Consider the following 25,477-nt stretch of genomic DNA (forward strand, 5'->3'; position numbering starts at 1 on the left):
CTGCCCAGTGACTCCCAAGTCCCCTTGCAACTCTGATTTCTGACTTTGCTCTCCATTTAGAAAATAGTTTGTGCCTTTACTCCTTTTGCTAAAGTGCATGACTGTACACTTCCCGACACACTATCTCATCTGCTGCTTCTTTGCCCATTCTCCTAATCTATCTGAGTACTTCCAGCAGGTCTCTGCTTCCTCAACACTACCTGCCCCTCCACCTGACATCATCTCCAAACTTGGCCACAAAGCCATCAATTCCATCATCTAAATCATTGACATATAACATAAAGAGTAGTGGTCCCATGGTCCCAACACTGACCCCCCCCACCCCCAGGACACCACTAGTCACCGGCAGCCAATCAGAAAAGGCCCCTTTATTCCCGCTCTTGGCCTCCAGCCAACCAGCCAGTCTTCTATCTCCAAACTTGGCCACAAAGACACCGGGGAGCAAGTTGCATGAACCTGCTTGATTTGATTCAGTCAGTTCAAAAGTTCTAATCTTAAATATTTTAATGAGCTTTTGTACAACAGTTTTTATATTGTCTAAGACTGACAGACATTTATTGAGCGTTACACTTTGGCAGCTGATGAGACTCGGATGAGGTCTCGCCAGTTGATGGAGCTGTATTGAAAACACAATCCAGAAGGCTGGTTCCAACGTGTTGGTATTCCGAGTGCTGTTGGTGCGGGAATCGAGCCTGGCCTGTGGATTAGTGTCCGAGCGAAGACCGGTCCCAGTTATCTGATAATGGGGAGGTGGGTGCAAAGCCCTCTGCCTGTGGTGAGGGCAGGAGGTGTATTCCAGAGCATGGATTACTGTCCTCTGGAGTCTGCCTGGGTGCAGTTCCCCTCTGATGGGGGGGGGGGGGCCCTTGATCTGAACTTGGAGAGGGAGCAGTTCCAAGTGGGGACTGTGTGTGACAGGGAGCCAGTGTCTGTGCCGGAGGCGGTATTCCTGGGCCTGTGAGGGTTTGTTGCAGTAGCCTGGCTGAGGGACAGCGGTGCATTTTGTAGGGGGAGGGAGTGCGTGGGTGGGCTCTTGTGGTCGTTGGGTCGATGAGGCTTTGGGTGGGAGCTGATGTAGATGTCTTTGTGGCCAATTTTGCAGATGATGGGTGGAGGTGCAGGCAGTGTATCTGGGGAACGATTCGGAGAGTGGGCAAAGAAGTGGGGTTGGTATTCACAGGAGCAGGGCATCAGGGTGCCTGTACCTCAGGGGAGGGAGCTGTCAGGTCCTGGTCCAGGTTCAGCCGCTGCGTCCAGATGGGATTGTCCGAGGCAAAGCCGTGACCTTCCCTGGCACCTCGGCAGAGGGGACGAGGGGAAGCTTGCTTGGCCTGGAGCCAGTTAAACTTTAACCGATTCTTGGCTGGATGCTCTGTCTTCTGGGTGTCACATGTTCTGATAGATGGAATCGTCAGGGGCAGCACTGTGGCTCTGCAGCTGTGGCTGCTAATGGGGGAAGCACAAGAGATGTCAGAACATTAAACAGGACACGAAGAACCCCTTTGGCTCACCACTGCCCAGGCACCCCCTTCCTTTGCCACAGCGCCCCCCCCCCCCCCCCACCACCACAGCACCATCCACTAAACGTGCCGCAGTCCCTTGCCAGGCTCCCGTGACATTCTGTAAGACACAGGAGCTGAACCAGGCCATTCAGCCCATTGAGTCTGCCCCGCCATTCCAGCATGGCTGATTTATTATCCTTGTCGACCCCATTCTCCTGCCTTCTCCCCATAACCCTAGTCAAGAAACTATCACACTTTGCTTTAGATATACTCGATCCCAGCTGTGCCAATGAATTCCACAGATTCAGCACCCTCTGGCTGGAGACATTTCTCCTCACCTCTGTTCTAAATGGATGTGCCTCACCTTCTGATCCCAGGCTCCCACTTTAGGAAACATCCTCCCCACGTCCACTCTATCTCAACCTTTCAATATTCGATAGGCTTCAGTGATATTCCACCCCCCCCCCCCCCCCCCCCCCATTCTCCAGATCTGGAGTACAGGCCCAGAGCTGTCAAATGCTCCTCATCATTAACCCTTTCACTGGACCCTCTCCAATGACAGCAGCACCTTTCTTAGAAAAGGGGCTCAAACCTGCTCCCTCCCAACCCCGAGATCACCACGGTAGGGAGGACGCTGGCTTGAGACTGGCAGGAGCACCACCACAAGTAGGTTCCCCCTCTGCATCACAGTCCATCCCATCTTGGAACTGCACCCTTTTCAGGTCCGTGTCCCGAGAGTCCCTCCACTCACGAGGGTCAGTGGGGCTGTCGAGGCCGGGCAGAACCTGGACTATGATAATCAAAGCTGCTTGTCAGAACGTAGAACGCCACTGGAAGATGCCATTCAGCCCATCTAATGGGTGCCAACTTGTCATAGAGTACTACAGAGCAGGAAAAGGCCCTTTGGCCATCTAGTCCGTGCTGATCCATTTAAACTGCTTATTCTCATTGACCCAGACCATAGCCCTCCCTACCCCTCCCATCCATCTACCTATCTTCATTTAAATGTTGAAACCCTTCCACTGCTGGCTCATTTCCACACTCTCACCACTCTGTGAAGAAGTATCGACCCCCCCCCCCCCACCCACCATCCAGCAGCTGGCCCTGCGCTGGGATGGGCTGTTTCACATTTGTGGCGTACTTACAGAAGGGGGTTCATCACTCCCCTTGCGGAACTTGTAGTTGAGCTCATTGGTGAGGGCTTTTACCGCACGACTCGTGTGTGCCTTGTCCAGCTGTGGGTGGGGGCGGAGAGAGAATTGGTCAATGGGGGGGGGTGCGGGTTGGAGATAGTCAGCAGGGGTGGGGATGAGGAGAGAGTCAGAGGAGCAGGGGACAGAGAGTCGGAGTGATGGGGTGGGGGAAAGGTTGGGAAGAAAGAGCAGGGTGGGGGAGGAAAAGGGTTTTTAGACACAAGGGGGAGCAGAGAAGGATACAGGTGGGGGGAGAGGGGAACAGGCAGGGAGAGAGAAAAGTTGGGAGGAGGAGGAGGGAGAGTGTCAATGGCTGTGCAGAGGGAAGACAGTCAATAGGAGAAGGGTGAAGAAACATCTAGAAGGGAGGAGACTTTGGGACAAGGGGAGTTGTGTTTCTATAGAAACTCAGCACATCTCAGTGAGTACTGACCCCCTGAGTCAGTGGTCACTGTTGACCCCCCCCCCCCCACCTGACTCCAGCACAACAAGATCCCACAAACAGCAAGGCCACTGACAGGGTGTCAAACTAACCCTTGCTGCAGCATTAGTGTCTTCCCAGGGCTGTTGTGTTCTCGGAAAGCTGCGTCTTCCATCCTCCTGCCTGGGAGGTGGGAGGACAATTAACAAACTGTCTCGTCTCCCACACTGCATGGTGTCCGGGGCGGGGGTGGAACTGCCAGGTCGGGGCAGAGGGAGAGGAGAAGAGCGGGAGCGGACACAGTGAGTGGCGATTGAGGAGGTTAACAGGAGGACCAGTGTATAGAGCTGGCATGGCGGTCTCACTTACAACTTCGCTGGGGTTTCTACGCACGAGATCGACACTCTTCAGCAACTGGAGGGTTTGCTGCAGAGAAATAAAAAACCAGGATGATGTGGTGGCTGTAAAATTCACCCTCCGCGTCCTTGAACTCAACTCCTGTGCTCAAAGTTCAAGTAAGTTCATTGTCAAAGTACATATACGTCACCATATACAATCCTGTGATTCATTTCCTTGTGGGCATTCAAGGTGAATACAAAGAAACACCCTAGAATAACTGAAAGACCGCACAATACAAGACAGGCAAACAACAAATGCAAAAGAAAAATAAAGCAAAATAACAACAATATGAACAATAAATATTGAGAACGAGAATTTTAGAGGCCTTGAAAATGAATCCATAAGTTCTGGAATCAGTTCAGTGATGGGGTGAGTGAAGTTATCCCTCTGGTTCAGGAGCCTGATGGTTGAGGGGAAATAACTGTTCCTGAACCTGGTGGTGTGGGTCCTCTGCCTCTTTCCCGATGGCAGCAGTAGAGAGCATGACGTGAAGGGTGGGTGTCCCTGATGATGGATGCTGCTTTCCAGCAGTAATGCTCCTTGTAGGTGTACTCAGTGGTGGGGAGGGCTTTACCACGATGGGCTGGGCTGTATCCACTACGTTTGTCTGTTGACAGACATTGGTGTTTCCATACCAGGCTGTGGTACAGCCAGTCAGTACACTCTCCACTGCACGTCTATATTAGTTTGTCAAGACTTCAGATGACACGATGAACTTTCTTTTTCTTGTACCATTGTAATGACAGCGCAGTGGGTGGAGTTGGGAGAGACTGCATGTTCTTGTACATGAGTCGCTACAAGTTAAAGTGTAGCTGTTGGTACATTGCCCTCTAACGTAGGAGAGCCCAAGTCCAAAAGGAGAGACGTCTCACTCTGCCTACAGATGCCTACTGACTCTACACCCAGTGTAGATCTGGCCTCTCACCAAGGCAACAGTACAGGATGTGCTGTGAAGTTTATTCCCAATAACCTGTGGGGCAGCAGGTTTCTGTTGAGTGGTGAGAATAGTTTGCGAACAGTGCAGAGAGCGAGGCAGGCTTTGCTCAAGGAGCAGGGAGTCGGCAGAAAGACTTGCAGAGGTGAGGAGAATGGGAATACAAAACTGAACATCACAGCCCAGTACAGGCCCTTCAGCCCCTGATCTTGTGCTGACCTTTTAACCCACTTCAAGACCAATCTGACCCTTCTCTCATACATTGCCCACAATTTTTCTGTCATCCATGTGTTTATCCAAGTTTCTTAAATGTCCCTCATGTGTCTGCCTCGACCACCACTCCTTGGCAGTCTGTGTTTTTAAAAACCTGCCTCTGATATCCCTCACTATATTTTCATCCCAGCACCCTCTAATGTTGCCCCCTCATATTTATTATTCCTCCCCTGTTGGAGAAGTCTCTGGCTGTCCATTCAATCTTTGCCTTTTATCATCTTGTACACCTTGTCCTCTGTCACTCCCAAAGAGGAAATCATAGTTTGCTCAGCCCATTCTTGTAAGATATATTCTCTAATGCTCTTGTTATCCTGGTAAATCTCCTCTGCACGCTCTCTCAAGTTTCCATCTTTCCTGTAATGAAGTGACCAAAACTGAACACTCTGTGGTCCAAACAGGGTTTTGTAGTTCTGCGGCGTTACCTTGTGGCCCTTTGGCTCAATCCCCACCCCTTCCACTTCTGCACTCTCAGCCCTCAATGAAAAGTCCCCCTTAAGGTTCTCCTTAAATATTTCACCTTTCACCCTTAACCCATCATCACTAGTTCTCATTTGACTTAACCTGAGTGGAATAAGGCTGCTTGCATTTACCCCAATTTACCTCAATTTAGTATTGTCAAATTTATTTACTGTCAAATCCCTCCTCGTTCTCCTACGCTCCAGGGAATAAAGTCCTAATTAACCTATTCAACCTTTCCCTATAACTCAGGTCCTCAAGTCCCAGCAACATCCTTGTAAATTTTCTCTGCTCTTTCAATCATACTGACAACATTCCTGTAGGTGGGTGACCTAGTCAGGGCGTGAAAGGTATGGGAAGGAGAATGGGGTTGAGGGAGATGAGTGGGCCATGATGAAATGTCAGAGTAGACTACCTGCTTTCCTGAAATAACACTCCATTCTGTGTAGGTGTGCTCAAAGGTGGGGAGGGCTTTACTCGAGATGGACTGGGCTGTATCCACTACCTTCTGTAGGATTTTCTGTTTAAGGGCATTGGTGTTTCCATACCAGGCTGTGATGCAACCAGACTACATACTCTGTCCTATCCTGATTTATCCTCCCAAAAGTGCAAACCCTCTACCATGGATATGATGGTCACGTCCCAAGGAAAATGCGTTATGTTTCCAGTATCTTTAATCTTGGGTGGTGGGATGGAGATGTGTCAAAGGAGGTGTAAGGAGCTCCTTCTTTCCACTAGCCTGCAGCTCACGCATGGGCAAGGTCGAGCTGCTTAGCCCCCAATCAGGGTCACGTGAAACCATGGGAGCAGGTAGTGGATGGTCAAATGAGCAGCTGGTTCATATCACAAGTCCTGGTTATGTGACTACTGACACCAGGCAGACAATCTCTGAGGAGTATTGATAATGGCTGGGGTCACCCATCTTGTAAAGACACTGCCCAGAAGGCAATGGCAAACCAGCTCTGTAGAGAAATTTGCCAAGAACAATCAGGGTCAAAGATCATGATCGCCCACATGATATGACACAATGATGATGTCATATGACTCGGCGCATAATGATGATGCTGAATCGGTAAATTAAGGGGGCACAAGAAACAGGCTGGCATTTGGAAATGGGTCGGAGTCATCCTGGAACCCCGAACAGGAACTTCCCAAGCTCCCTCATTGTGAACACCCCTCACTCGAGCTGGGAGCTACTCACCACGAGGTAAACGGTGATACAGATGGCGTAGAGGGACAGGATGCCGACCATTAGTGACTGGAGCCACAGAATCGATCTCTCCTGACCTGTAATGAAAAGATACCCCACTGCTGAACAACACACGCACACAAAATGCTGCAGGAACTCAGCAGGCCAGGTAGCATCTACGGAGGGGAATAAATAGTGAATGTTTCGGCCCGAAAAATCTTCAACAGCATCTCCCACCCCCCAGCAATGACCCCTTGTCCCGTCTCCAACCTTCCATACTCTTCCACGGCCTCCAGCCCGCTCTGGAGCCTTTCATCCCTGACTGATGATGAGATGATGGAGAGGGTCCGGATTAGATGCAGAAGAATTATTCTGGGAGTGAAAGGGTTAATGTATTAGGAGTGTTTGATGGCTCTGGAGTTTAGAAGAATGAGGTGGGGGGGGGGATCTCATTGAAACCTACTGAATATTGAGAGGCGTAGATAGAGTGGACCTGGAGAGGACGCCTCTTATGGCAAGAGGTCTAGGACCAGAAGGTACAGCCTCGGAATAGAGGGGCGTCCCATTAGAATGGAGATAGAGGAGGAATTTCTTCAGCCAGAGAATGTTGAATCTGTGGAATTCATTGCCATGGGTGGCTGTGGAGGCCAAGGCATTTGGTGTATTTAAAGTGGAGATTGATTAGTCAGGTGTCAAGGGTTATAGGGAGAAGCAGGAGGATCGGGTTGAGAGGGAGAATAAATCAGCCATGGTGGAATGGTAGAGCAGACTGGATGGGCTGAATGGCCTCATTCTACTCCTACAGTACTCTGCAAAAGCCTTAGGCATATCTATCTATGGTGCCTAAGATATTTACACAGTACTGTATTTGTCAATATGGAGTGGAGAGCAAAGGATGTTGAGAATGGCAAGGGTGGAGTGCCCTGGGGGGGGGGGGGGTTGTGACAGGTGGCAGAAAGGGGAGTGCCAGGGGTGGGGGGGGCATGGGTACAAACCTGAGACACCAGCCAAGATCATTGGATCCTGAACAATTAGTTTATTGATCATTACAGAAGGTCTCTCTGGTGCTTCCCACTCTCTTACCTCTCCCTTCCCCTTTTCCCAACCATGATTCCCTTCTCCCTGCCCCCTTCCCACTCTCAGACCACAACAGAGACCCGAATCAGAATCAGGTTTCATCACTCACATATGTCATGAATTTTTTTGTGTCAGCAGTACAGTGCAATACATAAAATTACTACAGTACTGTGCAAAAGTCTTTGGCACCCTGACTATATATGCATGTGTCTAAGATTTTTGCACAGTACTGTATGTCTTTATGATCTTAGTTCAACCACAAGTCCTCTGTCCTATTCAAACCACACTCCTGAACGCAGTGCCTTCCATCAACTGCAGACAAAAGTAAAATCCCTCTCGTACTGCTCTTTTCTGTTGTGAGATCACCGTGGATCCTGTGTCTGCTCCAGCACCTCTGATACATGTGCAGCCAGTCTGTGTGGAGTGAGAGGGCTGTGTGTGTGCACCGATGGGTGCGTTGTTCTGCCTGGTGTGTTCTGTTGCGTTGGGTTCTGTGTTGTATTGAACATAGTGGGCATGCCACGTCGGGCTTGTGGGCTGTCCCCAGCACAGTCCTTGGTTATGTTGGTTGTTAACACGAACGATGCATTTCACTGCATGTTTCAGTGTACACGCGATAAAGAAATCCCCTCCACCCAGACCATGCTCTTTCTCTCAAGTAGAAGGTACATGTGTCTCAGGATTCGCACCCTAACGTCAGGGTGTTCCCACAACCAATGGTCTCACTTTAAGGATTATTTATCTCAATGTCTCATGTCCTATTTAATACCCTTTATTTGCATTTGCAGTTTGTTGTCTTCTGCGCTCTGGTTGATCTTTCATTGATCCTGTATAGTTACTATTTTATAGATTTGCTGAGTGTGCCCGCAGGAAAATTAATTTCAGGGTTGCATGTGGTGACACGTTTGTAGTTCGATAATAAAATTTACTTTGAACTTTGAATGTGAATTGCTTTATGAAAGTCCGAATCTCAGGTGCCTTCTTGCAGGAATTGTCAGACCAGTCTCAATCCATCCGATAGTTGTAGGATGGCTGGTTTTGTTCCTGGGATCCCTGTCCCTCCTCCTACTCCCAAACCCTGGACCTCTCGAAAGGTGAAATAAAGATGGGATCAGTACTGTTGAAGGGTCTCAGCCAAAACTTCATCGACGGTTTATCTGTTGCCTGACCTGCTGAGTTCCTCCGCTATCTCATGTTTAAGATTAGCTGTATTTGTCACATGCACCTCAAAATACACAGTGAAATATATTTGCATTAATTACCACAGACCAAGGATGTACTGGCGACAGTCTGCAAATGTCGCCATCTTCTGGTGTCATGCAACATTGCATGCCCACAACTTACTAACCAGTACGTACAATAGCTGGAGCTTGTTTGTTCGTGTTGATTTGGCGACAGCATCTGCAGTGTACTTTGTGTTTACTAACCGGTACATGTTTGGACTGTGGGAGGAAACCTGAGCACCCGGAGGAAACCCACGCGGTCACGGGAAGAATGTTCAAACTCCATACAGACAGTGGCAACGGTTGAACCCAGGTTGCTGGTGCTGTAAAGTGTTCCACTGTCATATTTATTTACAGTGTGGAGTAGGTCCTTAGCTCCCAGCGGTCCAATCACAGGACATCACAGTCTAATCACAGTTTAACCCTAGCCTAATTGCAGGACAGTTTACAATGGCCTATTAACTTACTAACCAGTACGTCTTTGGACTGTGGGAGGAAGCCAGATCACCCGGAGGAAACCCACGAGGTCACGGGAAGAAGGTACAAACTCCTTACAGGCAGTGATGGGAATTGAACCTGGGGCCCCGGTACTGTAAACCGTTGTGCTGGTATTGTGTTCAGGGGTTCCAAATGCCCATGTGAATGCAGTGTCTGCATCTCACCTCCAATCCTCAGTGTTGTACCATTTCCCATCAGCCTGGGCTGCCCAGAGATGTTGGGGTATGCCATACCACAGTAGTAAACACCGCTGTCCTTCCAGCTGACCCTCGAGATACTCAGGTTTGCGACCCAGCTCTGGGTTGAGCTGTCCGAGTGGGGCTTGTCTTTTTCCTCCTCAAACGTGCAGTGATCCAAGCACTGGTTTGTGGACTTGCTGCCGTGGATACTGAACCAGGTGACCACGGGAGACCCAATGCAGTGATGGGTGGTGAAATTACAGGAGATGGTCAGGTTGTTGTCCAGCTGATGAACAATGTGAGGAGCCTGGTCAACTGTTACAGTGCATACCTCTGCGGCCACACCTGTTGGGAAGAAATATTGTCCTCAATACTTCCTTAAACACATCACTGATAGACCTCCATGTCCATGGCTAAAAGAGATTAAGGGTATTGGTCTTCATTGGTTCCCCTCCATTGAGGGAATGAGGAATAAAAGGGCCTCCAGAACAGCTGGTGACCCTCATAGTCTGAGCTCATGAGTGCAAGTTCAGTTCATTGTTATTCAACCATTCACATGTAAACCACCAAAGGAAACAACGTTCCTCTGGACCAGGGTGCACACATAACGCACACAACACAGCCTAGACTGGACGTGGAGAGGATACTGGGAGAGTCAACAAAGTAATAGTACCACAAATAAATTAACAACTACTTAGGCACATTTGCCACACAAGATTAAATGTAAATAGTTTAATGCTACTGGGGCTTCAGATGTGATGAGACCTGGGTGGTGGCAGGGAGTTCAGCAGTCTCACTGCCTGGGGGAGGAAGCTGTTTCCCATCCTAACAGTCCTTGTACTCCTACGGTATCTCCGATGACGTTTACCAGGACACTGCCTGAATAGAGGGCACAAGAGGTGAGACAGACGGGTTGTCTTCTCCGGAACCATGGAGACTGAGGGGGTCCCGACAGAGATTTATAAGATTACGAGAGGCTTGGATAGAATAGACAGACAGTATCTTTTCCCCCAGGGTTGAAATGCCTGATACCACAGGGTATGCATTTAAGGTGAGAGGGTAATTCCAAAGGAGATGTGCGGGGCAAGTTTTTTTTTACTCAGAGTGGTGGGTTTCCGGAATACGCTGCCTGGGGTGCTGGTAGGGGCAGAAACTTCAGGGACTTTTAGGAGACGTTTAGAAGGGCAAATGCATGTGAGGAAAGTGGAAGGCTATGGAGATTGTGTAGGCAGTAGGGATTACTTAGGTTGTCCATTTGATGACTGATTTAAGTGGGTCAGCACAACATTGTGGGCCAAAGGGCCTGGTCCTGTCCTGCTCTGCGTTGTGTTGTTGGATGGATGGGAGGGATCACTGGCAATGTCAAGACAGCACTTTGGATGAGTTTCTGTGACAGATGTTGTAGTTTGTGACCAGACCGTATCACATGGCTCCCAGCAATTTTGTTTGCTTAACAATGCTTTATATTTTCAGGAAGCCAGCAGCTTTATGTGAGGAGGAGATTTCTGAAATTCTCTGCATGGTTCCTGGCAGTGAGCAATACTGGTTTGGGTAATTGAGGAAGAACGATTTATCTGCAGAACTAAGGATTTTACTTAATCATAAAAGATTCTGCAGATATATTTATGAGGGGTGGTTGATAAGTTTGTGGGCTAAGGTGGAAGGGGATGAGTTATACAGCTTTTGTTGCATACACATGCAGGTCAACTCTGAGTGATTATGCAAAAAGTTTGAATAACTCATCGAGGTGATTGATAAGTTTGTGGGCTAAGGTAGAAGGAGATGAGTTATTAACTTTAAACTTTCTGCATAATCACTCAAAGAGTTGAACTGCATGTGCATGTAATGAGAGCTGTATAACTCATCTCCTTCTACCCTAGGCCTCGAACTTATCAAACACCCCTTGTATATCAAAATACAGTGCAGAACAAGCCCTATTAGCCAAGGAGCCATTCTGCCCAGCAAACTACCTATTTTATCCTCATCCAATCAGAGGCCAGTTCTGCAAGACTGTGTGACATGGGAGCAGAATGGTCTGCTCTGCCGTTCCATCTTGGCCAACTCATTATCCCTCCCAACCCCACTTTCTGGCCCAGCCCCGCCACCCAATCAAAAACCTCTCAACCTCCTCCTTAAGTATACCCAATGACTTGGTCTGCACAGAGTCACCACCCTCTGGCTAAAGGCATGTTTCCTCGTCTCCATTTTAAAGGGACATCCCTCTATGAGCCTCTCCCACTCCATTCAATATTCAGTAGCTTTCAATGAGATTCCCGCTCTCCTCTGGACCTCTTCAATAACAGCATATCTTTTCTTGAATAAGGGGCCCAAAAGTGCTCACAGGATTCAAAGTGCTGTCTGACCAACACCTTATGAAGCCTCGGCATTACATCACGTTCTTGTCTACTTGTCCTCGTGAAATGAACGCTAGTACTGCATCGCCTTCCTCAGCACTGACTCGAACTGCAAGTTAACCTTTGTGGAATCCTGTACCAGGACTCCCAAGTCCCCTTGCTCCTCTAATTTTGAATTTTCTCCCTTTTGAAAAAATAGTCCATGCCTTTATTCCTTCTACTAAGAGGATGACCATACATTTTCCTACACTGTATTCCATCTGCCACTTTTTTGCCCATTTCTCCCAATCTGTCTGAGCCCTTCTGCAGGCACCCTGTTTCCTCAACACTACCTGCCCCTCCACCCATCTTCATATTGTCTTACAAACTTGGTCACAAAGCCATTAATTCCTTCATCCAAATCTTTGGACATACAACAGGAAAAGATGCTGTCCCAATACCGACCCGTCACTGGCAGCCTGCCAGAAAACATCCCCTTTATTCCTGCTCTTTGCCTCCTGCCAGTCAGCCAATCTTCTATCTATTTTTCTTGTAATACCGTGAGTTCTTACCTCATTAAGCAGCCTCATGTGTGGCACCCTGTCAAAGGCCTTCTGAAAATCCAAAAAACTAACTCTCCTTTGTCTATCTTGCCTGTTATTTCCTCAAAGAATACTAACAGATTTTCAGGCAAAATTGACCCTTGAGGAAACCATGTTGACTGGCCTATTTTATCATGGGCCTCCAAGTACCCTGAGACCTCATCCTTAGTAATAGATTTCAACATCTTTCCAACCACTGAAATCAGGCTAACTGGCCTTTAATTCCTTTCTTCCTTTTCCGGTTGTCAAACCCATGCCAGAATCTACAGATTCTTGAAATATCATTACTAATGCCTCCACAATCTCTTCGGCCACCTCTTTCAGAACCCCAGGGTGTAGACCATCTGGTCCAGGGTGACTTATCTACCTTCAGACCTTTCAGTTGCCCAAGCACCTTCTCCAGAGTAATAGCAACGACACTCACTCCTGCCCCCGGCACTCTCGCATGTCTGGCATTTTGTAAGTGTCTTCCACAGTGAAGACTGATGTAAAATGCCTTCTGTTACTTTTTAAAAAGCTGCCTAGTCCTCTACCTTCTCACAAATTTTTGCCATATTATGCGCCTTCTCTTTTGCCTTTATGCTGTCCTTGACTTCCCCGTCTGACACGTCCCCGACTTCCCCCATCCGCCACGTCAGATACAGAGTGAAGCTCCCTCCACACCGTCCCATCACACACTCCTGGGGTCAGATGCAGATGAAACTCCCTCCACACTGTCCCACCACACACTCCCAGGGTCAGACAGAGTGACGCTCCCTCCACACCGTCCCATCACTCACTCCTGGGGTCAGATGCAGATGAAACTCCCTCCACACTGTCCCACCACACACTCCCAGGGTCAGACAGAGTGAAGCTCCCTCCACATCATCCCATCACACACTCCCGGGGTCAGACACAGAAACTCCCTCCACACCGTCCCACCACACACTCCTGGGGTCAGATGCAGATGAAACTCACTCCACACCATCCCACCACACACTCCCAGGGTCAGACAGAGTGAAGCTCCCTCCACACCATCCCATCACACACTCCCGGGGTCAGACACAGAGTGAAGCTCCCTCCACACCGTCCCACCACACACTCCCGGGGTCAGACACAGAGTGAATCTCCCTCCACACCGTCCCATCACACACTCCCGGGGTCAGACACAGAAACTCCCTCCACACCGTCCCACCACACACTCCCGGGGTCAGACACAGAGTGAAACTCCCTCCACACCGTCCCACCACACACTCCCAGGGTCAGACAGAGTGAAACTCCCTCCACACCGTCCCACCACACACTCCCGGGGTCAGACAGAGTGAAACTCCCTCCACACCGTCCCATCACACACTCCCGGGGTCAGACACAGAGTGAAACTCCCTCCACACCGTCCCACCACACACTCCCAGGGTCAGACACAGAGTGAAGCTCCCTCCACACTGTCCCATCACACACTCCCGGGGTCAGACACAGAGTGAAGCTCCCTCCACACTGTCCCATCACACACTCCCGGGGTCAGACACAGAGTGAAACTCCCTCCACACCGTCCCATCACACACTCCTGTGGTCAGACATAGATGAAACTCCCTCCACACCGTCCCATCACACACCCCCGGGGTCAGACACAGAGTGAAACTCCCTCCACACTGTCCCATCACACACTCCCGGGGTCAGACACAGAGTGAAGCTCCCTCCACACTGTCCCATCACACACTCCCGGGGTCAGACACAGAGTGAAGCTCCCTCCACACTGTCCCATCACACACTCCCGGGGTCAGACACAGAGTGAAGCTCCCTCCACACTGTCCCATCACACACTCCCGGGGTCAGACACAGAGTGAAACTCCCTCCACACCGTCCCACCACACACTCCCGGGGTCAGACACAGAGTGAAACTCCCTCCACACTGTCCCATCACACACTCCCGTGGTCAGACATAGATGAAACTCCCTCCACACTGTCCCATCACACACACACTGGAATCAGAGATAAGGCACAAAGTGAATCCATGTTGATGCTACGGTTGGTCACTCTGCAGGTTACCAGCATCCCGTTATAGGTCTCACACACTGACGTTTTGCTGCTCTTGGCTCTGTCCTCCCCAAGCTGACGTCATTTGCATCTCCAGCTTGGGCTTGTGTCCAGGAGGGACAGACTCTTCTGACCTACCACGAGGGAGTAGGGAGTGGGGTTGGTGTGGAGTGAACGAGGGGTGTCCTCACCTGCTGTGTGGAGTTGCATTGCCTGCAGTAACAAGACGAGCAGACGAGGGAGCCGCTCTCTGGGCACCATGGTTCCAGCAGTGTAGATCTGCACAACAGTTCCTGGTTATGAAATGACTTCCTTCTCTGTGAGAACTGCAGGGTGCCGAAGTTGTTGAAACTGCGGAGATTTGGTGCACAAGTGTTGTGTCACTTACCCACAATGTCTTGAGTCAGTGTGTGGTTCCTCTTTCAATGTGGATCAGTAGATGGAACTGTAGCAGCACACACCCCGATCCTGTACTGAGTCACAGAGACCGCAGCATGGGCACTGGCCCTTCAGCCCATCTAGTCCATGTCAACCTCATTCTGTCCTGTCCCATCGGCCTATATCCGGACTGTACTCCTCCCATCCACATACTTACCCAAACTTCTCAAAGTTGCAATCGAACCCACATCCACTGGCAGCTCGTTCCACACTCTCACCACCCTCTGAGTGAAGGAATTCCCCTTAATAGTTCACCTTTCACCCTTAACCCATGACTTCTGGTTCTAGTCTCACCCAACCTCAGTGGAAAAAGTCTGCTTGTATTTACCCTATCTATACCCCTCATAATTGTGTATCAGATCTCCCCTCATTCTCATACACTCCAGGAATAAAGTCCTAACCTATTCAACCCTTCCCTATGACTCAGGTCCTCAAGTGCCAGCAACGTCCCTCCGTGTGTGTGTGTGTGTGTGTATACAGACAATAGGTGCAGGAGTAGGCCATTCGGCCTTTCTAGTCAGCACCACCATTCACTGTGATCATGGCTGATCATACACAATCAGTACCCCGTTCCTGCCCTCTCCCCATATCCCTTGACCCCGCTATCTATAAGAGCTCTATCTAACTCGCTCTTGAATGCATCCAGAGACTTGGCCTCCACTGCCTTCTGGGGCAGAGCATTCCACATATCCACCACTCTCTGGGTGAAAAAGTTTTTCAGCATCTCTGTTCTAAATGGCCTACCCCTTATTCTTAAACTGTGGCCTCTAGTTCTGGACTCACCCATCAGCAGGAACATGCTTCCTGCCTCCAGCGTGTCCAATCCCTTAATAATCTTATATGTTTCAATCAGATCCCCTCTCATCCTAAATTCCAGTGTATACAAGCCCAGTCACTCCAATCTTTCAACATATGACAGTCCCGCCATTCCGGGAATTAACCTTGTGAACCTACGCTGCACTCCCTCAATAGCAAGAATGTCCTTCCTCAAATTTGGAGACTAAAACTGCACACAATACTCCAGGTGGGGTCTCACCAGGGCCCTGTACAGCTGTAGAAGGACCTCTTTACTCCTATACTCAACTCCTCTTGTTATAAAGGCCAGCATGCCATTAGCTTTCTTCACTGCCTGCTGTACCTGCATGCTTGCTTTCATTGACTGAAGAAATGTCTGTTATTCCCACAACATCGTACTTGCCAATTTCCAACTGAGCCTCAAGCTCATCTACTTTATTCCTTATACTTCGTGCATTCATATATAATACTTTTAATTCAGTACTCCCCTCTCCTTTCATATTAATTCCTATTTCACTTGGTCATGCTGTATGATTTCTTCTTGAGCTTTCTACTCCATTGATTCTGTTGTCCTTTTTAACTTTTCTTATTTTCACTTTCCCTTTAACTCCATCCTTATATTTCCAGTTCATCCCCTCCCCCCACTACTTAGTTTAAACACATCCGTGTTGCAGTGGCAAACCTGTCTGCCAGAATGCTGGTCCCTCGCCTATTAAGGTGCAACCCGTCCCTTTTGTACAATTCATCCCTACCCCAAAACAGATCCCAGTGGTCCAAGAATGTAAATCCTTGCTTCCTGCACCAGTTCCTCAGCCACACATTCAGATCCATTATCTCCCTGTTCCTGCCCTCTCCAGCAAGAGGAACTGGAAGCAAACCGGAGATAACCACCCTGGAAGTCCTACTTTTCAGCCTTCTTCCAAGTTCTCTGAAGTCTCGCTGCAGAATGTCCTTCCTCTTCTTCCCGATGTCATTTGTGCCGTCGTGCACTACCACTTCCGGCCGTTCACCACCCTTGAGGATTTCCTGCAATCGGTCCGTGATGCCCTGGATCCTAGCACCAGGGAGGCAACACACCATCCTTAAATCTCGCTGTTGCCGCAAAAACCCCTTTCCATACCTCTTACTATGGAGTCCCCCACTACCACGGCTTTTCCTGATGTCTGACTCCTCGGCTCTGCTTCTGCACCAATTTTCGGCTCGCAGATCTGTCTGCCTCTCAGACTGGCAGTATCTTCTGTCCTGACAGCTTCCAAGAGGGTGAACCTATTTACGAGAGGTACATCCCCTGGGGTCTCCTGTACTTCAAGCATCCTTTCCTTCCTCATCGTTGCCCCCTTCTCTCTTCTGGTACCCTCTGTGTAATGACCTCTCTGTAGGATGTCATTACAGACATACAGAGGAGGTGTACGTCTCACTGCTTGTGTGTACAGTGAGCACAGTGAGTGAGTCACGTTGGGTTTGGAGGGTATCTGCTGTAGATGCTGTGGTCAGTTCAAGACGTACAAACCAGCTGGATGAACTCAGCAGGTCGGGCAGCATCCATTGAAATGAGTGGATGTGGAGAGGATGTTTCCTATGGCTGGGGAGTCTATGACCAGAGGACACAGATAGAGTGGATGTGGAGAGGATGTTTCCTATAGTGGGGGAGTCTAGGACTAGAGGACACAGATAGAGTGGATGTGGAGAGGATGTTTCCTATGGTGGGGGAGTCTAGGACCAGAGGACACAGATAGAGTGGATGTGGAGAGGATGTTTCCTATAGTGGGGGAGTCTAGGACCAGAGGACACAGATAGAGTGGGTGTGGAGAGGATGTTTCCTATGGCTGGGGAGTCTATGACCAGAGGACACAGATAGAGTGGATGTGGAGAGGATGTTTCCTATGGCTGGGGAGTCTAGGACCAGAGGACACAGATAGAGTGGATGTGGAGAGGATGTTTCCTATAGTGGGGGAGTCTAGGACCAGAGGACACAGATAGAGTGGATGTGGAGAGGATGTTTCCTATGGTGGGGGAGTCTAGGACCAGAGGACACAGATAGAGTGGATGTGGAGAGGATGTTTCCTATAGTGGGGGAGTCTAGGACCAGAGGACACAGATAGAGTGGATGTGGAGAGGATGTTTCCTATAGTGGGGGAGTCTAGGACCAGAGGACACAGATAGAGTGGATGTGGAGAGGATGTTTCCTATAGTGGGGGAGTCTAGGACCAGAGGACACAGATAGAGTGGATGTGGAGAGGATGTTTCCTATAGTGGGGGAGTCTAGGACCAGAGGACACAGATAGAGTGGATGTGGAGAGGATGTTTCCTATAGTGGGGGAGTCTAGGACCAGAGGACACAGATAGAGTGGGTGTAGAGAGGATGTTTCCTATGGCTGGGGAGTCTATGACCAGAAGGCACAACCTCAGAACAGATGGATGTCCGTTTAGAACAGAAATGATGGAGAATTTCTTTAGCCAGAGAGTGGTGAATGTGTGGAAATCATTACCACTGCTGGCTGTGGAGGCTGAGTCATTGGGTATATTTAAAGCGGAAGTTGATACATTCATGGTTAGTCAGGGCGTCAAAGGTTACGGAGAGAAGGCAGGAGAATGGGGTTAAGGAATAGTAAATGAGCCATGATGGAATGGCCAAAATCATAATGATTTAGATTGTGAGGTCAAGGGTCAGTTTTATCGTACTAGGCAACCACTGTCTTAGAACAATGGGGAAGAAGTTGTCCTTGAGCCTGGTGGTACGTGCTTTTGGTGCTCTGTATCTTTGGGAGGGGTGTCTGATTCTGCTGGCTGTGGGACGCTTGGATAGATCCTATGAAGAGGATCCTGGTCCCTGTGATGTGGTGAGCTGTGTCCACAACTCTCTGCAGTCTCTTGTGGTCACGGAGACGGGCCCAACGACCCTGACGTAACCCCAGCCTAATTACAGGACAATTTACTGTGACCTACTGACCGGTTTGTCTTTGGAATGTGGGTGGAAACCGGAGCACCCGGAGGAAACCCAGGCGTTCACTGGACAGAATGTACCGACAGTGCCGGAATTGAACTCCGAACTCCGGTACGCCCCGAGCTGTAAGAGAGTCGTGCTAACCGCTGCGCTATGGTTCCAGACGGGAACGCCATTTCCGAATGGAAACCAAACACGCACACAAACTTTACAAGTCAGTCTGTGAAGAGGAGAAATAAAATCCCGTGCAAAACCAGGTTTCAGTGCAAAGGAAACTGCAGGCAGGGACAAGGCAGTCCAACTGCTGGTCCGGAAAGTTCCTTTGCTGAGGCAGTGAGTAGGGTCAAGATCCGAATGTTGGAAGGGAAGTAGCTGTAACTCGTGGGATCCCAGTCTTCTGTACTTCTGGCCAGACAGTAGCAGTAAGGAGAGGCCGGTGGGGTAAGAGCAGGTGACAGTCTGTTTGCTAATGGTATTTTCCCTCTACCACTCCCCTACCCCTCCCCCCACAGGTGGGAAGTGGGAGAGACCCTCAGAGCGACTGGAGGTGTCGGGGGACACGTGGGAGGAGCAGGTGTCCAGCTTCAGTCGTGACGTGCTGGACCAGGCGGGCTTTGCCATCGAGACTTTCACCCGCCTGCCCTACCTCTGCGAGGGTGATCTCTACAACGAGCACTATGTGCTGGATGATGCGGTCTTCGTGCTGACCCCTGTGTAGGGTGCTCTTCTCCTCTCTCCACCTCCTCCCTCATGTCCAACTCACCCCTTTCCCATCCTCTTCCTTCCCCACCTACACCTCACCTGTCCTTGCTCTCCACCCCCACTTTGCCCCCTTTGCACTGCCCCCCACCCCCCGTCATAGACGGTGTGTCACCAGGCCCTCCCAAAAGCACGCGTATTGGGTACACACTGACCCCTACGCCCTCTCGTTGCTGGCGTATGTGCAGCGGAGACGATATTACCCTGCCCCAGGGAGGTCGCGAATGGAGCCACAGTGGGGACGGACAATCAGCTGACAAGGAGGAGCCTTGGGGGTTGGGGTGGGCTCGAACCCCATGTCTCAGTACAGTCACAAACCTCTGCCTTAATCTGGCACTGTCAGTGGGTATCTTTCAGACTCGCCCACATTGTGCTGTTTGGAGAGTTTTTACAAACTGTTTCGACTATAAAAATGTTTCGTGTTGACCTGTATGTCGTTCTTGAAACTGTGTCACTGCAAACTGCGCAACTCAACATCGAATTTAACCACAAGATGGGAGGTTAAAGTCGAGCTGTATTTATTACCACAGTCAGAGTGAGATCACTTGTCGAGTATGATGTTCTCCTGAGGCATTGTCCTTAGGTTGCTGTGGCTCCCGGGATGACAGGGTGGATTCCCTCAATGGGGAGTGCCTGTGTGTGACTTTGTTTAACCTGCTCCATGGGCAGCCACCACATGGCCCTTGACAGATCAGGGTCAGGGTTCGGTGGCATGCTGCCTTCCTCCCAGCATCTCCGCAGTTGAATTCCTGGTTGGATCAATCTTTGTCCAGAATCTCCCCCTCGACCTCACTGCCATGGGTGACCCTAGACGCCAAACTCCTGAGATCATTCCGCTTCGGATCTCTGCAACTCACGAGCCTCTCCGCCAGAACAAGGTGACGATTCCTGGACACGTATTATCAACGTGGTCTGTGTCTCTCTGAGATTCATTTTCAGAATCAGAATCGGGTTTAATATCACTGGGATATGCTGTGGAATTTGTTGCTTTGCAGCCGCAGTATAGAAGAACAGAAACTAATTTACAGTAAGTGTATATATATCAATGGTGGTGGACTGGGAGAGAGGCTCCAACAAATCCCGGGACCAACATCTGAGATCTTGCTCCAGAAGATCACACCACTGGGACCAGCAAGGATACTGTGCCAAACCCTCAAGCTCCCGGGCCTCTGATGGGAAAAATACACATACACGCCACCCATAAGGGGCGAGAAAAAATGTAACATATTAAAAGTTAAATCAAGCAAATAGTGCAAAAAGAGAGGGAAAAATAGGGAAGTGTTCATGGGTTCAAAGTTCATCCAGAAATCAGATGGCAGAGGAGAAGAAGCTGTTCCTGACTTGCAGGTGTTTACAGGAAAATCCAGACAATAGAATTTATGAAAAACCATACATAAAGAAAGACATGTGCAAAAGAAGAAAATTCATACAAATAATTAATGAGGTAACTAAATAATACTTTGAACATGAGTTGTAGAGTCCCTGAAAGTGAGTCCATAGGTTGTGGAATCAGTTCAGGTGAGTGTGGTTATCCACACTGGTTCAGGAGCCTGTTGGTGGGGAGGGATTTTCCTGTGATGGACTGGGCTGTATCGACCATTTTTGTAAGCTTCTCCATTCTTGGGAATCGGTGTTTCTATATCAGGCCGTGATGCAACTAGTCAGGATACTCTACACATCCAGAGAAATTTGTCAAGGTTTCAGATGACATGCAGAATCTACACAAGTATTGTATCATTAATACTGATACATTAAATGTTTAGTAACTTACATTCCTGACATGAAAGGTGTTAAATTTGGAGGCATTCGTTTTAAGATGAGAAAGGGTTAAATGATTACGGGCCTTAGTTACTGATAAGCATTACTTTTTTTTGAAGTCAACATTGACCTGTGTTAATCTCTTGTCAATTTAAAAATATGACCTTATTTCAGATTTCCTGCCTGTGCTCTTGTCTCCATACTTAAAACTTCCCAGACCTTCTCCCCTTCCTGAGGTTCTGGTCCATTTGTTCTTCCCCAGATTTGATCTCCAAGCTCTGGGCAGTTTCAGCTGCCTAAATCCTCGATCCATTGTCAAATGCTGGAAGAACTCAACCAGGCAAAAGCAGCATCTGTGGAAGAAGAAATTAGAGAATGTTCAAATTCAAAGTCAAGTTTATTGTCCTGTGTGAAAGTCCAAGTACTCACAGATAGAATGGAAAACTTGCTTGTAACAGCTTCACAGACAAGCAGTGTTCACAAAAAAAAATCAATTATACACATTTTTTAACAAGAAAGAACAAAATAAAACATAAGTCTACTTAAGTAGACAGCGATCATGGGGTTGCTCAACTATAGTGGTTAGGATTTTGTTAGTTCGAGGTTGGAATGTTTGAAGGGAAGTAGCAGTTCCTGAATGTGGTAATGTGGGGCTTGAGGCTTCTGAACCTCCTGACCAATGATAACTGCGAGAAGATGGCATGGCCTTGATGGCGGACATTGCCTCTACAGGCAGTGTCTCCTGCAGGTATGACCGATGGAGAGGGATGTGCCGTGATGAATTGGGCAATGTGACCCACGGTGTTAACTAGTTTTAAAGAGATTACAGATCAGCTTTATTTCTCACATGTACAACAAAACATACAGTGAAATGTGCCTTTTGCATCAATAACCAACATGGTCCAAGGATGTGCTGGGGCACACTTCTATGTTGGCGCTCAAGTGTCACCATGCTTCTGGTGCCAACATAGTATGCCCACAACTACTTTGGAGTGTTTGGCAAGCAGTGTTCACAAAAAATACATCAATTATACACATCTTTTTCCAAGAAAGAACAAAATAAAACACAAGTCTGAAGAGCAACATGAGAATCTGCAGATGCTGGAAATAAACAAAAACAAAATGCTGGCCTGCTGAGTTCTGCCAGCATTTTGTGTTTTTACAAGTCTGAAGAGTGTGTGTTGACCATGTAACCTATTCTAGAAGCTGCCTAGAATTTCCCTACCACGTAGCCCTCTATTTTTCCAAGCTCTCTGTACCTACCTAAGGGCCTCTTAAGACCATTCAGACAAATCTGCAGGGCAACTGAGTTATAATCAAAACATACCATTCCACTACAGTACTTGACAAAAATCTTGAGGAAAAATATCTAGGGTGCCAAAGATATGCGCAGTACTGTAATAATTTTATGTATTGCATTGTCCTGCTGCCACAGAAACATGGGTAATGGTCAACCTCCTCTGATATAGATCTCTATGGTGGACAGAGTGGGAGAGAGGGGAGGGAGCAGGAAGCACCAGAGAAACATTCTTTAATGCTCAATAAACCAGATGTTTGGAATCTAATGACCTTGTCAGGTGTCTCAGGCTGGATGTGTTTGTACCTGTGCCAGCCTTTGCCACCTGGCCTAGGCCCCTCCTGTTGCACTCCACTCTTGCCATTCCCAACATGGTTTTCTCCCACTGGATTTACAAACCCACTCTCCAGTCCACATTGACAAATTCCTGCAATAACACAAGTTCATTGGCTGTAGCCAACACAGGAAAAAATGGAATTTGTTTCCAGTTGGGAGGAAAATGCATGGACGATTCATATGCAGAATACTTCTCAAACAAGAGAAAAGACAGCTGAAAAAAGGATTAAAAAAAAAATTCCATCAATGAATGGCTATGAATGATCTGCAACTCAATGGAAGAATGAAACAAGTAATGCAAAATCGTTACGGAAACAGCAATGAAGAATCCTACTTCTGAGTGTGGCAGTATTCCTGAGTCTCCAACCGGGACTTGTGTGACGCCCAGTAGTGAAAACCGAGAGGAGGCTACTGACAGGTGAAGGACCTTCATTGCTGCCCTCAAAGCCAGTGGTGTAATGAGCAGTAAGTTTTAAAACCCCACAGTCACACCCACACCTTTGATTTTATTTACCTCTACTTTCTGGTTCCATCGGCCGATCATCCTGCCTAATGTCCATTCGCTGACTGGACCTTATCAGATTCCAGGATCTGCAACTTTCTGTTCCCATTGATCAGCTGCCAGCGTTGGTGTCAAGTATTGCTAGTTAACCGGACTCTAAACACACCCACATTTTCCTCAATCACGCCTTATGCACTCGTGCACCAGGAAAAGAACGTGGCTCCTGTCAAAGGTCCGAATTAATGTCGGAGAAATGTATACAATATACACCCTGAAAAGCTTTCTCTTCGCAAACATCCATGAAAACAGAGGAGTGCCCCAAAAATGAACGACAGTTAGATTTCGGAACCCCGAAGTGCCCCTCCCTCCCGCGAATAAGTGGCAGCAAGCAACAACCCCCCCACACCGGCAATAAAAGCATCGGCAGCCCCCACCAAGCCCTCAAACGTGAGCAAAGACTTAACATTTAACCCGCTATATGGCACACCGCAGGCTCTCTCTCTCTCTGACAAGGGAGAAGGCGGTGACTCCATTTTCACAGCGAGCGGGGAGACATAACAAACAACTCGCTGGTTTACGATGCTAATAGTCCGTTACTTCGCTTTGTTCAAGCTCTGTGCCAGAAGATATCAAAGATCTGGGATCTCCGGGCACACGGCTCTTCTGCTGTGACACCGACCTTCGATCGCCAGTGCCCCGAGATCCTAGGCTTCCAAATCCGAGCCGGACTCTTAGGCCGAGCCCTTGGCGCGTCGAACAACGGCCCCGAGAAAGGGTCCCATTCCCGCAAAGAACCGAAGTCAGCGTGTAACTCCAGGTAAGGGTCTTCAAAAGAACCTTGAAAAAGTAAAAATAAAGATATTAAAGATGGAAATAGAGCTGTTTTCGAAGATGCAAGCAAAGGAGTCGTCGTTCAGCACCATCATTACTTCGCTCTGAATCTGAATAGAAGTGCTATTTTCATACAGACACCACAGATATAGACCAATCTCGTGGCTATTTGAATGCAAACAACACATTTCACTGTCTTTGATATACATGTGACAAATACATTTTGAATTATTGAGATACAGCACACAATAGGCCATTTCAGCCCAGCAATCCCCCGATTTGGTAGTACCCTAATCATGGGACAATTTAAAATGACTAACCCATCAACCAGCAGGTCCTTGTACTGTGGGAGGAAACCAGAGCACCCAGCGGAAACCCACACGGTCATAGGGAGAACATACAAACTCCTTGCAGGCAATGGTAGGAGTTGAACCCTGGTCGCTGGTACTGTAAAGCATTGTGCTAACCACTACGCTACCATGTTGCCCTAATCTTATCTGCATGATCAATTGCCAATTGCACAACAATAATACCGGTGTTCATAACCAATAAAAACTACAAGCTAACAGCCAATAATACTTCAATGTTAGTGAAGTAATTGACCCTGGTTGCTATGTGCCTTAGTTACACAGTGCTACACAGCACACTAACAGGTTCTTCTGGCCCAATGAGCCTATGTGTCTATTTACACCTGTGTGACCAACTAACCTATTAACACAGAAGTCTTTGGACTGTGGGAGGAGACCAACATGGTCACAGGGAGTGCATACAACCTTACAGAGCCAGAATTGACCAGCAATTACAGATATTGACCATTTGCTAAACTGTGTTCAAATACCTTGTTGGCACAATCAATCACCATTCACAATACAGGTGTTAAAAATCAATAGAAATTACAAGCTAACAACTGATTCTCATTGCCCACTTCAGGGAGGAGGTACAGAAGTCCGAGGGCACACACTCAATGATTCAGAAACACCTTCATCCCCTCTGTATCCAATTTCTGAATGGATATTGACCCCATGAACACTACCTCACGACTTTTAATTTCTGTTTTTGTGCTGGTTATTTAATTAAATTAATATATATGTACGTATTTACTGTAATTCAAGGCTTTTCTTATTATATATTACATTGTACTTCTGCCGCAAAGACAAATTTCACGACATTGCTGGTGATATTAAACCTGATTCTGATGCTGCTTTGAAGTCAGTTTCTCAACCAGTGTTCTGTGAGAGATCACCAGGGATTCTTTTGATAACTGGTAAGCACTGTATTGCATGGAGGGGAGGACAGTCGGCTGATATTGAGTGCTGTATTGCACGGAGGGGAGGACAGTCGGCTGATATTGAGTGCTGTATTGCACGGAGGGGAGGACAGTCGGCTGATATTGAGTGCTGTATTGCACGGAGGGGAGGACAGTCAGCTGATATTGAGTGCTGTATTGCACGGAGGGGAGGACAGTCGGCTGATATTGAGTGCTGTATTGCACGGAGGGGAGGACAGTCGGCTGATATTGAGTGCT

General features: G+C 48.4%; 2 protein-coding genes across 4 annotated transcripts in view; one reads left to right on the plus strand and one right to left on the minus strand.

Annotated features, from left to right (window-relative positions):
• Window positions 1-19,660, plus strand: part of mettl9 (methyltransferase 9, His-X-His N1-histidine) — a 31,677-nt gene extending 12,017 nt beyond the window's left edge. Inside the window, exon 5 of the mRNA XM_059978977.1 lies at window positions 18,982-19,660. Coding sequence (XP_059834960.1) covers window positions 18,982-19,187 — 206 coding nt within the window. The 3' untranslated portion in view covers window positions 19,188-19,660. The remainder of the gene's footprint in view (window positions 1-18,981) is intronic.
• Window positions 1-24,295, minus strand: part of LOC132399052 (immunoglobulin superfamily member 6-like) — a 29,109-nt gene extending 4,814 nt beyond the window's left edge. The window contains exons 1-8 of one of the 3 annotated variants that reach the window (XM_059978978.1): window positions 23,801-24,295; window positions 23,134-23,344; window positions 21,206-21,339; window positions 9,330-9,689; window positions 6,380-6,465; window positions 3,486-3,542; window positions 2,648-2,737; window positions 446-1,446 (exon numbers count right to left, since the gene is read on the minus strand). In XM_059978978.1, the coding sequence (XP_059834961.1) occupies window positions 1,387-1,446; window positions 2,648-2,737; window positions 3,486-3,542; window positions 6,380-6,465; window positions 9,330-9,689; window positions 21,206-21,299 (747 nt within the window). In that variant the 5' untranslated portion in view covers window positions 21,300-21,339; window positions 23,134-23,344; window positions 23,801-24,295 and the 3' untranslated portion in view covers window positions 446-1,386. Of the gene's footprint in view, window positions 1-445; window positions 1,447-2,647; window positions 2,738-3,485; window positions 3,543-6,379; window positions 6,466-9,329; window positions 9,690-14,483; window positions 15,706-21,205; window positions 21,340-23,133 lie in introns of those variants that run through there. The other 2 variants (XR_009513862.1, XM_059978979.1) reach the window with 2 other exon arrangements.
• Between the last annotated feature and the right edge of the window lie 1,182 nt (window positions 24,296-25,477).

This window comes from Hypanus sabinus, chromosome 9 (genome assembly GCF_030144855.1).
Source record: "Hypanus sabinus isolate sHypSab1 chromosome 9, sHypSab1.hap1, whole genome shotgun sequence".
Classification (NCBI taxonomy): Eukaryota; Metazoa; Chordata; class Chondrichthyes; order Myliobatiformes; family Dasyatidae; genus Hypanus; species Hypanus sabinus.